The sequence below is a fragment of the Tursiops truncatus genome, chromosome 14 (assembly GCF_011762595.2).
Source record: "Tursiops truncatus isolate mTurTru1 chromosome 14, mTurTru1.mat.Y, whole genome shotgun sequence".
NCBI lineage: Eukaryota > Metazoa > Chordata > Mammalia > Artiodactyla > Delphinidae > Tursiops > Tursiops truncatus.
The window spans coordinates 52,605,230-52,619,992 of record NC_047047.1 but is presented as its reverse complement, the minus strand read 5'-3'; the positions used below and the strand labels follow the sequence as shown (position 1 = coordinate 52,619,992).

Here is a 14,763-nt window from a genome sequence, read left to right as displayed (position 1 = left end):
ACTGAAAGCTAGTCGTTATTTCACCATTCAGCATTTTGGACAATGAAATATAGTTTCATGGTTCAACAGTTCCTAAGTAACTTGTAAAATGTCAACTTTGAAATAAACAGAAGGAAAACTCAAGGTGCAGTCATACCTGCAAATGGATGCTGTTGACAAATATCAAAATATTAGAATATTTAACCACAGGTATAGAAAAAAACCCTCCTATTAAATTCCTTGGTTGACTTGTTTAATGTTGAATTTAATATAAGAGTTCCTTTCTGCTGGAATGCAATCCAGCCCGGTCCTTGCTGAGTTTAGAATAGCGAGTGCTTGTTAATTTTAAACCTGCCTTTCCAGACTCCTGTTCAATCACAATATTCTGAGAGTCTGGTAGTAAGATGCTTTTTATCCAGTGAACACTTCCATTCAGTGTTTGATGGCTTTCCAGCTTACTGTAGCTCTGCAAAAATAAAAATGATTCTGTAAATAAATTAAAAAAAAATAGTTTCTGCACATTTGGATTCTCTAAAGGCTTGGAAAGCAAGTCTGAAGCCACCCCTAGCCAGACACACGGAGCTAGGTCTGCAGGACGGTGTGCACCACATCTGCATGCCTCCAGCCTGAGACGTTGGGAAGAAATGGGGAAGGTACATCACTTCACTTGCTCTCCCAGCATTTTTATACTAACTATATACAGTGGATTGTTTTTATTTTCTATCATGTTTACTTTAAATGATGCAAAAAGCTGGGGTTTTGTGAAGAAAAAATTTTTTTCTCAAAATAGGCTCTAGGATTTCTTTGTTTTCTTCCAGATGCTGTGATCATAGGTAGTTCTAAATCACAACTCACAGACCTTTCCACCTGAAAAGACCTTTAACCCAAATGTAGTCAGCCCTCTTACCTCACACCTGAGGAAACTCAGTCCCAGAGAAGATCTCGTACCTAAGGGATGGCACCAAGCGAGATCAGAATACGGCTCCCCGGCAATCAGTTGCTAAAGACTGATAGAGGCCATTCCGTCTGCCGAAAGTTAAATCTAAAACAGTGAATGTAACTGAGCATATTTCACCGTGAAAATTACATAGAGGTCTTCCTCTCTGTGGATGCTGACAGAAATGTCTCCTTGTTCTCTGCACTAATTAATTTCCCTATGAGAGGAGCTGGAGCTGCTCTGTGCTCTGCAGAAAATCCTGACTGATTCTAAGGGAGGCGATGAAAATGGCCTGGCACCTTTCCTTTGTCGTATAATCTGTGATTCAGATCAGTGGAACAAGGCAAGCGTTGATTCCACAAGTGAATTATATAGAGGGTGTGTGTGTGTGTGTGTGTGTGTGTGTGTGTGTGTGTGTGGCCGACTGTCGATGTATTCTGATCAGTAACTGAAGGGAGAGTTGAAATGGTATCTTCACCCCAATCACTGACCCACTCAGCCTTTTTTAATAGATCCACTTAAGCTACTGCTGTTCTCTGAGCCCATTAGGACTTATTTAAGGGGTGAGTTTTCAGGAGATTATATATCACTCCCACTAAAGTACGTTGAAATTGCTGATAGGATGTATCCTACTAAGCGTTATAAATTCTGCACCAGAGCTAGGTATAAAGGTGAGCTTGCTTGGAATAAAGACCTATTAGAGAACTACAAAAATTACTTTTGGGAAATTTGACTTGCAGTGATGGAGTAGACAGCATTAGCTTTCAAATAACTGTGTTTTGATTGTGTGCTCTGTGTTAAGCTGCATTTTCTAGTGAGCTGTGAGGTTAACATTTTTGTCACCATTGCCAACATTAAGTAGAAATAGTACTATATTAGGTTATGCTTTTTTAACTGAAGTATAGTTAATTTACAATGTTGTGTTAGTTTCGAGGGTACGGCAAAGTGATTCAGTTATTTATATATACATATATATATATTCTTTTTCAGATTCTTTTCCATTATAGGTTATTATAAGATGTTGAGTATAGTTCCCTATGCTATACAGTAGGTCCTTATTGTTTATCTATTTTTTTATGTAGCAGTGTGTATATGTTAATTCCAAACTCCTATTTCCCGCTCCCCTTATAAGGTTATGTTTTGAGCTCAGCTTTTAAGTTGTTGCTTATTTATCTCTAACAATCTTACCAGCTCTTAGGATGCACAGGTATAAATTGAGAATGGTGTTTTGCCTGGTGCTGTGTATCCCAACCAGCCAGGTCTCCTGTGGACCCAAGTAACTGACAGAGGTATTTTCTCACAGTGGTAGTCTTCTTTAAAATGCTTAATTATTAACATTTAAGATAGTATTACCTCACAAAACAATAAGGTATATAGTCCTAAAGAGAACATTTCAAAACACTTAAATACAATTCGATTCCTTTCTTATCGATCCTTACTGGTTATTAACCACTGATGAATATGGCTAAAAGGCAAATTTTTGTAGCATTCGAATTAGACACATTTTGTGCTCTAAGATTTAAGTGCATAGTTTTCTGGAGCAATAAGAAATTTTCCCATGGGTAATAATCAGGTTATCCTGATTATCCTGATGGATAGTTTCCCATTCTAGAGATCACTTCTAGCTCACCTTAAGAGGATTCTTTTTCCATTGCTCAAAGCAGAACTTTATAGAAGAAACTTCCACTGAGCATGTCATGGTGAAACCCAAGCACTGAGAACTACAAAAAGCCGCTCTCCCCACTCCTCTTAAGTGAGAGACTTAGGAGAGAACCTGGTCTGGTGAAACATCCTACCTAAATGCTGATTCCTCCCTAGCAAGACCAGTGAAGGAGTGCATACAGCCTGTTTTAGAGGCATTGAAACCCACCCTGCGTAAGCTCCTGCATTTCAAAGACTGTGTTGTTCTGCCAGTTAGGCAGTAAGTAACTCTTCATTGAGCCTCCTCTCTGTGTGTATGCTGGGCCAGACCTAGTGACGCAGAAATGAATACAGACTGGAAGCTCCTTGAGGATGGGAACTTCGTCTTATTCACAGCTTATCTCCAAGGCCTGAAACAGCCCCTAGTATACAGCAGGTCATCAACAAATATTCATCAACCGACATATATCATTCATTTGATGCCCACTGCAGCCACAGAGGTGGGCCCTCATTGACAGGAAAACTGAGGCCTCAGATGAAGTGACTTGCCCAAGGTCACATAGCAGAAAGGTCAGAGCCAGAGCCTAGGAAACCCTGAACTATGCTCTCCCCTTGTCTGAAGTGTGGCTCCACCAGCAGTGCTCCCACTGACAGCTGATACTCATCCTTAGCTCGGAGGAGGACGACGCAGGGCCCCAGAGTAGGTGGTAATTAGCCATGCTGTTTGGGGAGCGGGAGGCCAAATCAGAGGGACCCACACCAAACTACAGCATTCAAAATGGGAGCAGAGGCTTTGCTTAGGCCCCTCATGGGATAGCTGATGCACAAGGCCATCCAGTGTTCTAGCCTGCAAGTCCTGGATAAGGAAACTCTGTCCTAAACTTCCAAGATAAGGCCTGGTGAAGACAGGGTCAGACTGATCCAGCCAAAGAGGTGACAGACCAACAAGAGAAATTCTCAAACCAGAAAAGAAAAATGAAAAATCACATGAACTGGAAAAAAATCAACATGGAGATCAAGGGGGAAAATCCAGAGTTGCCATGGTCTCTGGGACACACTGCCTAAACCTGGTCTTTGTTTACTCCTAGGTCACTTGTTGGCTCTAACCTCAGTGCTGTTGCTAGTCACTAAAAACTATCACCACCTGAGAGCTGTTTTGTGGTTGGTGTGTAATAGGGCCGGTGGTTTGTTTTTGGAGGGTGGCCTCACAGCACCCTCAGTGGGCAGAGGGCACAGGTCTACAGACAAGTGTGGGGAGAGCTTCATCTCCACCAGATGGTTTCCCCCAAACAGCAGCTTAAAAATTGTCCCTTTCACACTAACACATGGCCAGTCGTGTTGAATCGTGGCCCATCGCATGTTGATGACTTGACTTTGGTTGGATAACAATGACCACAGTATCTTTTGTTTATTCCAGTGAGACACTTGAATGGAAGGAAACATTTCTCTTTTTTAGTGTTGGGTTAACATGTGTAATTAGTCTTGATCTCCATTAGTATCATTAGACTTGAAAACCCAGTTTAATCTGGATTCTGTTCTCTTCTCAATGTCAGCCTGTTTCTGGACCAGTACAGAGCCAGCCTTGTTGATGCAATAAAGAGATTACTCCAGCCCAGGGTAAGTATGTTTCTATTTTCTCCTGAACACTGGCTTCAGAATAATTAGTCTGTGCACAAAGATGGAGAGAGTAATGGAATGGCAGGATTAATGTCATGTAATACTTTAATACTTATTATGTCCAACTTCAATTGGGTCTTCTGATCTATCAGATTCTTTCCTAATCATAACTAGGGAACTTCTTACCCTTGGCCTTCTGATAAGGAACACAGTGGGTAGTAAAATAAATGAAACCACTTCAAAGATAGTGTGAGATGATTTTTATCAAAGAATTTCTTGAGTCTTTTCCTTTGATAACAATATCTTCATATTAAAGTAGAAGTATGATATTGAAAGTTTTCTGTTGACTTCTGTCATTATAAATCCCTTCAATGGTTACCTTTGTCATTGGGTATTTATTGCAAAACAACATTTTTCTTTTTATTTCTGTTTATATTCAATAAAGGGGCTTCAGATGAATCTGTATATTAATCTGTTCTTTGCTTTAAAAGGAAGCCATTATTTACATATTATAAACATTATGTCACAATGAAGCCAAGCATGGCATAAAATATTGTGCACATTTTTACATTTATGTATCCATTTATTCCTGAGAGTAAATTACAGAGTTTTTATCCACTCTTATTTTTGGGGGCTGTTATACTAAGCTAGGAGGTCCTGCAGCCTAAACAGAGAGTTAATATATATCTATTTAAAGTAAGAAAACAAGCTTAAAGCACATGCATTAAAAAAAAAATCTTATAACTATGTAAGACTCTTGCTGTTCCATAGGGATTTAAAATAGGTTAACAATGTTAAAGTAGTCTAAGACAGGAACTCACATTTATCTGAGAAAGGACTATACTGTGTGTGTGAAGTATTTTCTAAAGTTTTATCTCTTCTTTTAAAAAAGGTTTGCTCTAGTCTTCTGACCTCAGTGAGACTTATAGACTAATACCTTTCAATCTTTCTTTTATATCTTTTTCACATTGAAGGTTCCCAGAGCAATTTGATAATCATCCTTTGCCTTACACTGTTGCTTTCTATTTTGTTATCTCTATATACCTCAGAAACTTTAAATAGCCCTCTCAGAGGAGTAACCACAGCTTTGTAAGTGGTAATCAATTCAATTAAATTGGCCTTCTCAATTCCCTCTGAGGTGGGTAATAGGTCTGGAGGCAAGGAAGGGGCATGCGCCAAGATATTAATGGCAGCTGTCGTGGTTGAGTGAGCAGCCCAAGTTGAGGGCAGAAGGAATTGGGGGCCTCTTCATCCCCCCATTAGCCTTAGGTGGTTCTCATGAGCATTTGCAAGATCAGGATTTTCAGAGAGGGGACGGAGATTCTTGGACGTAAAGGCTTCTAGGTATACTATCATACGTAAACACAATTTCAAGGACTCCTGGATCTCACAGCGCACAAACAGTGCTTCACTCATCACCAACACCCCTTCAAAGCCTATTTGCAGCAGATTTGCATGATTTACATAGGATCTATTGTAAATCATGAGAACGATTTACAAGAGAAAACTGCCCAAGCTATGAATAGATCTACATGGAGATTGAACTGGAATGTCTAGCAGCTCTCCTGCACCCTGTTAAACTCTGAACGATGCTCCCCCTAGTCTGAAGTGGGGCTCCACACAGCGGCCTCCTCTGAGGACAGCAGTGCTCCTACTGACAGCTGATACTCACCCTTAACTCGGAGAAGGATGAGGCAGGGCCCTGGAGTGGGCAGTACTTACTCATGCTCTGTGAGGAGTGGGGAGGCCAAATCAGAGGGGCCCGCATCAAAATGCAGCATTAGAAATGAGAGGAGGGGACCTCGCTTAGGCCCCTCCTGTCCTGCAGGCCTGCTCAGACTGCGGGGTGTTCTAGTCTAAGGGGTCAGGGGTCCACCCTAAGGGGGGAATCCCAGTTGTGGATGGCACATGGACATACTGAAGTTCCCACCCAGGGGTCCCATCCCCATTGGGAGGTCTGGGGAGGCAAGGCGTTTGCACTCCCTGGGCCCCCACCCAGACGGACTCAGGAAGGGTCACCTGGACTCAGCAGGGAAGAGCAGCAGCTCTCTATCCCATGCCAGTGGGCTGGAAGGGTTCCCAGAGCTCGGGGGCACCCAGCGGATAACTGCACTCTTCTCCTTCTTAGCTCCCAGGGCTGTTGTCCTGCTTCCAAAGGACCTCCCCCTGATGAGTGTCCGTGTGTGGGAGTCACAGTCCAAGACTAAGATAACACTAAAGGTTTTAGTCTATTACAATTTGAGATGCTGTAATGTTTTCTTGAGCCTAGACCACTCCTCCCTGGTTTTGTGGCCCAGAGGCTAAAGGTGCCATGAGAGGCCCACAGAGAAACAACCTGGGCAGGTGCACTGGTGGATTCTGAGTTCTTGGTAATTCAGGGCTCAGCAGACTCAATGGAGACAAAACAAGTTCTCAGGGTACTCAGCAAAAACTGCACTTTGGCCAAATGCTTCGAATTCATAGGAGGGCCCAGTTTCTGAAGGCAAAGTATCAGTGGGTGGAGTCAGAAATACCTGCATACAAAACTTGTCGTTCTTACTACCTAGCCACTTACTGGATTCATCTCTCGGAGCCTCAGTTTCTCATCTGTAAAATGGGGAGTAAACAAGCCAGTGCATTGGAAAGCTTTAGCACATGATTGACTCTGAATGAATATGTGTTCACTCTTATTACCTTGAAGAATTAGGGAGACTTTCCAGCTGTGATGAATATAGAATATAGGGGGCTCTTCACAAAAACTGTTCTCAGAGAAATGGTTGGCAGGAGGGGAAAATTTTTTTTCTCGACCTGGACTTGGATGATACCTACACATAACTGGGCCTGCTGCAGTTCCCTGCACCCGTGTCCTGCATACCTGCTGCAGGCTCTGCAGAGGTCCGGGGGATTGTCTACCTGGATGAAGATGACACTTTTTAGTACAGATAACCCTACCGAGGAAGGTGAGAGAAATTATACTAAGTGGCCAGAATGAAACCATTGCAACACAAAGGTTCAGGTGTCAAGCTTGGGAAGAAATGGCTTCTGCCATTACTGGGGAGTATGGTTCCTTGATTTCTAGCTAAGGCAGCTCTGCTGTCTGGAGTCAGAGGATCCAGAAGCAAAGAAAGTAGAGGGAGGGGAGGGTTCCCCTTGCTTTTCAGCTTTTATATTGGGGGTCGTGGATGAGGTGGCCCTCAGAGAGAGCTTAGCCACAAGGGTGGGCTCCTGGCTTGACCAGGAATAGTAGCAGATCCCAGGGCTGAGCCTAGATCCTCGGGCAAACGGGCACCCATGCCTGGAAAGTCATTACAGGAAGCCCCAAATGTCAGGAGGAAATGATTGTTACCTGTCCCAGATGGACACTTTCCTCAACTTACTGGTTGAGAGACACTGTCAAAACATCTGACTCCTGCCAGAATGCTACAAGGGACTCTCTAGCAAACTTACAAGAAGAAAAGAAAAGATCTTAAAAAGGAATGAAACCAGCACATCTTACTCATTCCAAGAAACAACATGTCCCTCCCCTCCCGTACCTTTTTCCCTCCGGTGAGTGGCTTCTTGTTGCTGACAGGTAACCCCCTATTGCTGTGTTCCTTAAAGACCATCAGCCATGTCTGATATCGGAGGACCCAGATGTAATTTAAAATACAGCCACACAAGCCTACAAGTTGAATTTCAGTCCAGAAGTGACAAGCAACCAATGGCATCTACTAATATTCCTCTGAAATGGCTTTGGGTGGAAGGAGGGGAGCCAAGCCAGTTAGTGTGAGTTTACTCAGGACCATGCGGAGATGGATGGGGATGCAATATGGACAGATCTCCAGCTTGTTATAGCTGCTAACCATTGTCAAGAATTCGCTATCACTGTGGAATTCATTTAACCTCCTGTAGAAGCTGCCCTAAGTGACTGCCAAATTCCTGGAGTCCTGACTACATGCCAGCCGTGCTATAAGAGTAAATCATGGACTCTCATTTGAGAAGAGCACTTTCTTTTTACTGACATATTTCCTCACCTTTTAAAAAATCTAGCACCTCTGCACCCATCTGTACAAACCTCTGTTTTTGCTTATCTCAGGGAAGTGCCCTGTGAGTGTGGGTTCAGTGGCATGAACTGAGATGGTGCTGAAGGACCCTTGGTTCCTGTCTGCTTGCTGGGTCAGAGGCCCAACAAATCCTCCTCTGTTCTTGGTGAGGACCTGTGTTCCACCATACCTGGCCCTCCAGGTGTAGGAATAGAGAGTCCCCAGATGGTTTTTAAGACCCTCAGAACAAGAGCCTAGCCCTTAGAAGTTCTTCTTGGAAGTCCACGCAGTTGTTCATCCAGTGCTGAGAGTCTGCCCCTGAGGAATTTATAATGTGGTCATGGAGATGTAACATACACACAGATGAAATTACAGTGGACAGTGCAAAATGGCTTATAACAGCCCAGCACTTGATCCTATAGGGCCTGGGGCTGTTTTTATTTGTTGTGTGATTTTTTTTCTAATTTACACCTTCTATAGAACGTGAGATGCTCCGAGATTTGAACTCGTCTTGATTCAACAAACATTTGTTGAGCCTCGCACTGTGCTGGGGATTGTGGGGTATAGATAGGAATAATGTGCACCTTGAGCATCTCACTGTTTACCAGGGCAGATTAATGCACAAGCTCCTGGAATTACAATGCTATATGGTAAACACTAGGGATACAGCACGAAGAGTAACTAACTGCCTAAGGAAGGGTTCCGTAGAGGCAGCAGTATTTGACTTTGTTCTTGAATAGTAAGAAGGCCATTCTAAGCCTCAGAAGAAGGAGACTAGAAAGTAGCATCCCTGGTGGAGGGGACAGTGCTCACAGGTGGAGAGTACGAAAAAGCATGTTGTGTTTGCAGGAGTTTGCTCTGGTTGGAGTGTGAGAGTGTCTGTATGGTTTGGGGTTAGGGTTGGGGAGGGGTGAGGGATGAAGTTAAAAGAGTTAGTTTGGGTACCACTTTAAGAAAGGCTGAGAACATGATGATGGAGAGATGGGACTTTATTATGTGGGTCATAGAGAGCCACTGAAATGGAGATAGAGAGCCATTTTTGAGCAGTGTATGGGTCCTAGAAAGATCACTCCGGCCAACATAAAAGCTGGTTTGGAATAAGAAAGAACTTGAAAGCAGCAAGGCTCTTTATGGGTCTACCGTGGACCAACTTCTACCTAGAATTGTTCAGTTAGGAGCTAGTGAAGGCCTAAAGATGGAAAAGAGGGAACTGAATGGGTGTTCACTGACAGGTTCCTTCAACAAACATTTCTGGAGTGCCTCCCTGGGGATAGAATAAGGTACAAGGGTTTTAAAAGGCAATGTCACGATTTCCTGGTTTCCAGTTTCATTTTGAAGGTGAAGGGTATAGAATTGTTTGGCATACTTAATAGGTATTCAGCTGTGTGTGTGTGTGTGTGTGTGTGTGTGTGTGTGAGAGAGAGAGAGACAGAGAGAGAGAGAGAGAGAGAGACAGAGAGAGACAGAGACAGAGACAGAGACAGAGACAGAGAGACAGAGACAGAGAGAGAGAGAGCGATGGGTGGATGGGTTGGTCGGTAGTGCCCTGGGAAGTGTAGAGGTTTGGGCCAAGGATATTGAGTTCCATTTTAGGCAGAATGGGTTAAAGATACTTTCAGAACATCCCCATGGAGAGCTCTAGTAGGCACCTGAAAATCTGGGTGTGGGCCCTGGACAATGGTGAATGCTGCAGTTATGTACTTGGGAGTTTTTGATGCATAATTGATAGCTGAAGTTGAGGACTTCGGTACAGTTGCCTAGAACTGTATAAAACATGAAGAAAAAGTAGGCAGAGCCCTGGGGACTACTGACAATGAAAGAACAGGTGGAAAAAAAGAAGCCAGGGTCGGGGACTGAGAGACTGAGGGAAACGTAAGGGAGAAAGCAGACAAAGGCAGCATCTCAGAAACCAGGTAAAGAAATGGTTAGAAAATAAACACACGCTTAAACATGTAATTGGTATTTAATAGTTTATTGCCTGGAAATGAAAAATGCATAGCATATTACTTGTAAAATAAGTCTGAAGAAGACTTATTTTTTCCAGACGTGCACACCCTTTAATATATGAGTATAGATTAGTCTAGCAAAATAACAACTGAGCTTACGATGTAAACAATATCATTGTTGTTTTGTGGAACTACTCCTCTCTCCTCTCCAGGGATAAATGAATTCTCTCAAATTTCTGCTCATCAGTCAAAATTTTACATTCAATTGAGTGTTCATTCTGAGTTTAAAATGATTCGGTGACTGTGAATGCTTAGAAAGTTGTGCTTTGGTAAATTGAAAATAATGTTTCTAAAGTGATGGGCTAATTTGAAATCTATATTCTTTTTCTTGTTTTGATTTTTGCAGCCTAAATTGTAAGATGTATTCCTCTGACTGTACCAGACAAAGTGTCCTCCTCCACTGGGGATATGGGGGCTTCTAAAACCGTTCATTATGGGGCAGATGCTGGCACTCAGTAGGGCTCAGTGGATGCTTATTGAATGAATGGAGGATGTCCTATTGTCCCTCCTAAATATTAATCCACATCTCAAAGGTGTCTGCATTCAACGAAATGAAAAAGAAAACATTTTGAAACTCATAACTGAGTAATTAAGGATTAAAACTACTGCTCGCTCTTTCTCTTTCTTGTGGGGACAGTATTGTGCACAGAAAGCTGCCCTCTGAAATCCCATTATAGCCGCTGACTCTGTAAAAGCTTCTTGGAGAAAATCTTTTCTAAAGAATAAGCAATAGAACGTGGCCTTCGAATTCCCAGAGACTTGTGTTTTTCAGATTATTCAATATCTAGATTTAGTTTATTCTCTCGACAAATATTGATCGTCTACTCTGTGCTAGGCACTGAGAAAATGCAGTGAATAAAACATTAGAAGATCCCATTGTCATGGAGCATACATTCTAGCTGGAGGAGACGGGCAATAACAAACAAGGTTATGATGTGTGCCAGTGGTGATGAGGGCTAAGGACACAACTAGAGCAGGGAGAGTGGGTGGGGAGGGATGGGGAAGGGCGGCTGTTTTAGGTGCGGTGGGTACAGAAGGACAGGTAAACTGAGACACGAGCTCAATTGCAGTCATCTTACAGCTCACCCTAACCAACAAAGGGCTGGGGTGAGGGCAGCATGTGTTTTGTGAATGCAAACATCAACCCAACCACAACCCCTTAGTCCTGTAAACATTATGATATATAATTTAGATAATAGCTGTTAAAAATCAACTCTTTGATTTTAATGGTAAGACATATTTGCAGGTGACTTTAAAATAAAATGACTTCCATCATTCAAGAGTCCAGAACGGGAGTCAGCTCTTAGAAAATACTAGAATGACCTACTAGTGTTCCCTCTTTTTTTTTTATGGAGACTTCTGCTCCCCTGCTGAGACCATGTATTATATCTAGTTTCACATCAAAATGAATTTTTGCTGCTAAGTTTGAAAACCGCCTGAAAATAGCAGTTAATATTGGAAAAGCTGACAGAACCTTAAGTTTACTGGCATGACTGGTGCTGCTGTAATTATGTGCCTGAGTGTATACACGTCTATGTAACACAGTATGAAAACACACTTGATGTCCAGGACAGTGTATCAGTGTGTTTTCTTGCAGCTAAATGAGGGGAAGAGAGAAGGAGAGGGAGTTGCTAGAATTTTTATAGCACTGTTAGGTGGTGTAGATGCTCCTAGTCTTTCTTACATCTATATAAACTTGTTTCTCAAATTATTTTCATGTTCAATACCTCGTTTTACCCTCACAACTTGCTCGGGCTCGGGGGTGGAAGGCAAGGGAGGCTTTGTTTTTCCCACTTCATGGGTGAGAAAACTCAGTGGGTCAGCTAAGATAACTTGAGTTTCTTATCTGAAAAAATGAGGAGATTGGACTCACGTCATCTCCAAGGTCCCTTCTAGTTCAGCAGTTCTATGACATTATTTTTCTGATTTTCCTGAGGTGACACCGTGTTTTATGGTGGAGATCCCCTTTAAGTCCAGACCCCTTCCTGCCACACGGTTCCTTCTTCTTCAAACCCTTCACTGCGTGTTTAATCATCTGTAAAATGTAACGTCTACCGTACAACATTGTTGCAAAAACTGTTGAGGGGATTAAAGGGAAGGCTTGTGAAGCCCCTAGCAAAGTGGTAGCTTTTATTATTTATTATTGTCATCACTATTACTAATAAGAAGGCAATGTCGTGTAGTGGAAAGAGCATTAGCATTGGAGTCAGGTCAGTTTCCAGTCATTTACTGGTGTGTCATCTTGGCCAGTGATTCAACCTTTCTGAGCATTCTGTAACATGCAGCTGAGAATCTCTACCTTGTTGGGTTATTTGAAGACTAAAGGAGAGGATGTATATAGAGCACTTATCCCAATGTCTGCCACATCCCAGATGCTCAATAGACAGTTGGCAGGTACGAATGGTAAACCAATTTTCAAAAGAAACTGGGATAGGGACTTCCCTGGTGGCGCAGTGGTTAAGAATCTGCCTGCCAATGCAGGGGACACGGGTTCAAGCCCTGGTCCGGGAAGATCCCACATGCTGTGGAGCAACTAAGCCCGTGTGCCACAACTACTGAGCCTGCACTCTAGAGCCCGTGAGCCACAACTATTGAAGCCCGTGCGCCTAGAGCCCGTGCTCCGCAACAAGAGAAGCCACCGCAATGAGAAGCCCGTGCACTGCAACGAAGACCCAACACAGCCATAAATAAATTAAATAAATACATTTATTAAAAAAAAACAGGGATATATTTTCATGATTCCCTCAAAACCTGAAGTGTTATTTCATAGAGGTGAAGTATAACCCTGAAATTAACAGAAGCATACAGTCATCTTTTAAACAAATAAAAGGAAAAAGAAGATTCTGAAGTTTAGTCATTCTGTGCACATCTACAAGGGAGAAGAAAAACTCACATGCACCTAGTAGTTAGCAAATGGTTGCTGTAGAGTTTCATGCCAGAGAGTCTTCTGAAATCCAGTATATACTTTATTCAAGTCCTCCCACTCTCCCCACTACAACAATCTGATAAGGTTGTGCAATTTATTTAGAAAAGCTGGATTGCCCTGATTTTACCACTTCCTTTGAAAAGTAATCACTTGAGGGGACTTCTCTGGTGGTGCAGTGGTTAAGAATCTGCCTGCCAATGCAGGGGACACGGGTTCGAGCCCTTGTCCGGGAAGATCCCACATGCCGCGGAGCAACTAAGCCCGTGTGCCACAACTACTGAGCCTGCACTCTAGAGCCCGTGAGCCACAACTACTGAGCCCGCGTGTCACAACTGCTGAAGACCACGTGCCTAGAGTGCGTGCTTCACAATGAGAAGCCCGCGCACCGCAATGAAGAGTAGCCTCCGCTCGCTGCAACTAGAGAAAGCCCGCGTGCAGCAACGAAGACCCAAATGCAGCCATAAATAAATAAATAAATAAATAATTTTTTTTTAAAAAAAGTAATCACTTGAATAACTTTGAGGGACTGTTTTACCATAATGATGACCCTTATGAAGGATTCAATGAAGTTGGAAATCAAGATCCTGTAGCTCTGTCTCTGGCAGCATGGTCACAGAAAAGGCTGGTGGCAGAACTGAAATGCATTGTGGTTACTTATCTCTGTGGAGGATTTCTTGGTACTGAATTTCCAGGGCACAATAAACTAACATTGACAGGCATCTGTGGCCACATGCTCTGGAGCTGTGTTGCAGATGTGTCGGCAGCTGCTAAGGAGTCGCAAGGTGGGTGGCACTGCCCTGGACCCATTATTCTAAAATCTAGTTGATGGTTTAAACCAGTGGACCCAAGAGAGGTATGTATTGTACAGAAAACCAGCATTGAGTTCCATGTTGTTTATTACATGCATTGTTTGAAAATGATAAAACATAGCAACTCACCATTTAAATGACTTTTTTTTTCTTATTTGATGTATATCTGTCCTTGAAATTATTCTCACTGTGGATGCCCATGCTGTGTGGACGTCTAAAGACAAATGAGTTTTCTACCTGAGAGCAGTACAATTAAATGCTTTGATTAATGTCTGTTATGTTTGGTTGCCTTCCCGTTTTAAAATGTGTGAATTTCCTTTTTAACGTTCTAGGGGAAAGCAATGGTATTCGCCCCACGCCGAGGGAATACTTTAAACCAGTTTTGCAATCTAGCTGAAAAAGCTGGTTTCTCTATCCAAAGACATGAAAATTATGATGAACACATTTCAAACTTCCACTCCAAGGTTAGTTTTCTGCTTGTGTTAGATAACACTTTAATCCGCATTGCATTTTGAAGAGATCATGGTCTTTTTGGCAGGTAACCTAAATATTTGATTAAAGGACTCCTTAGGTGTGCTGCTTCTGAACAGCTATTTGTATCTGATTATTTTGTGTGGCAAAGCCATCTTTTATCTTTGCATGTCTAGAAGGATTGTACAGAAACCATTCCTGTTTACTCCTTTCTCTGAAACTAACTAATCTCTTCATTCATAATAGACTAATTTGTAGGATACAGGGGAGGTGGCATAGAATGAATGATAAACAAGCATTTATATTTTAATGAAAAACCTTCAGCTTTTAAGTAGGTTAAATGCTTAGCTGCACTGAAATAAATAGAAGGTGAATG

General features: G+C 42.5%; 1 protein-coding gene across 4 annotated transcripts in view; it reads left to right on the top strand.

Moving 5' to 3' along the window:
- The window catches only part of CAMKMT (calmodulin-lysine N-methyltransferase), a 403,748-nt gene that overhangs the window by 378,573 nt on the left and 10,412 nt on the right, over positions 1 to 14,763 (top strand). For 3 of the 4 annotated variants that reach the window (XM_033838634.2, XM_073791396.1, XM_033838635.2), the window contains 2 exons: positions 4,111 to 4,174; positions 14,249 to 14,380. In XM_033838634.2, coding sequence (XP_033694525.1) covers positions 4,111 to 4,174; positions 14,249 to 14,380 — 196 coding nt within the window. Of the gene's footprint in view, positions 1 to 4,110; positions 4,175 to 14,248; positions 14,381 to 14,763 lie in introns of those variants that run through there. The other variant, XR_012325713.1, reaches the window with a different exon arrangement.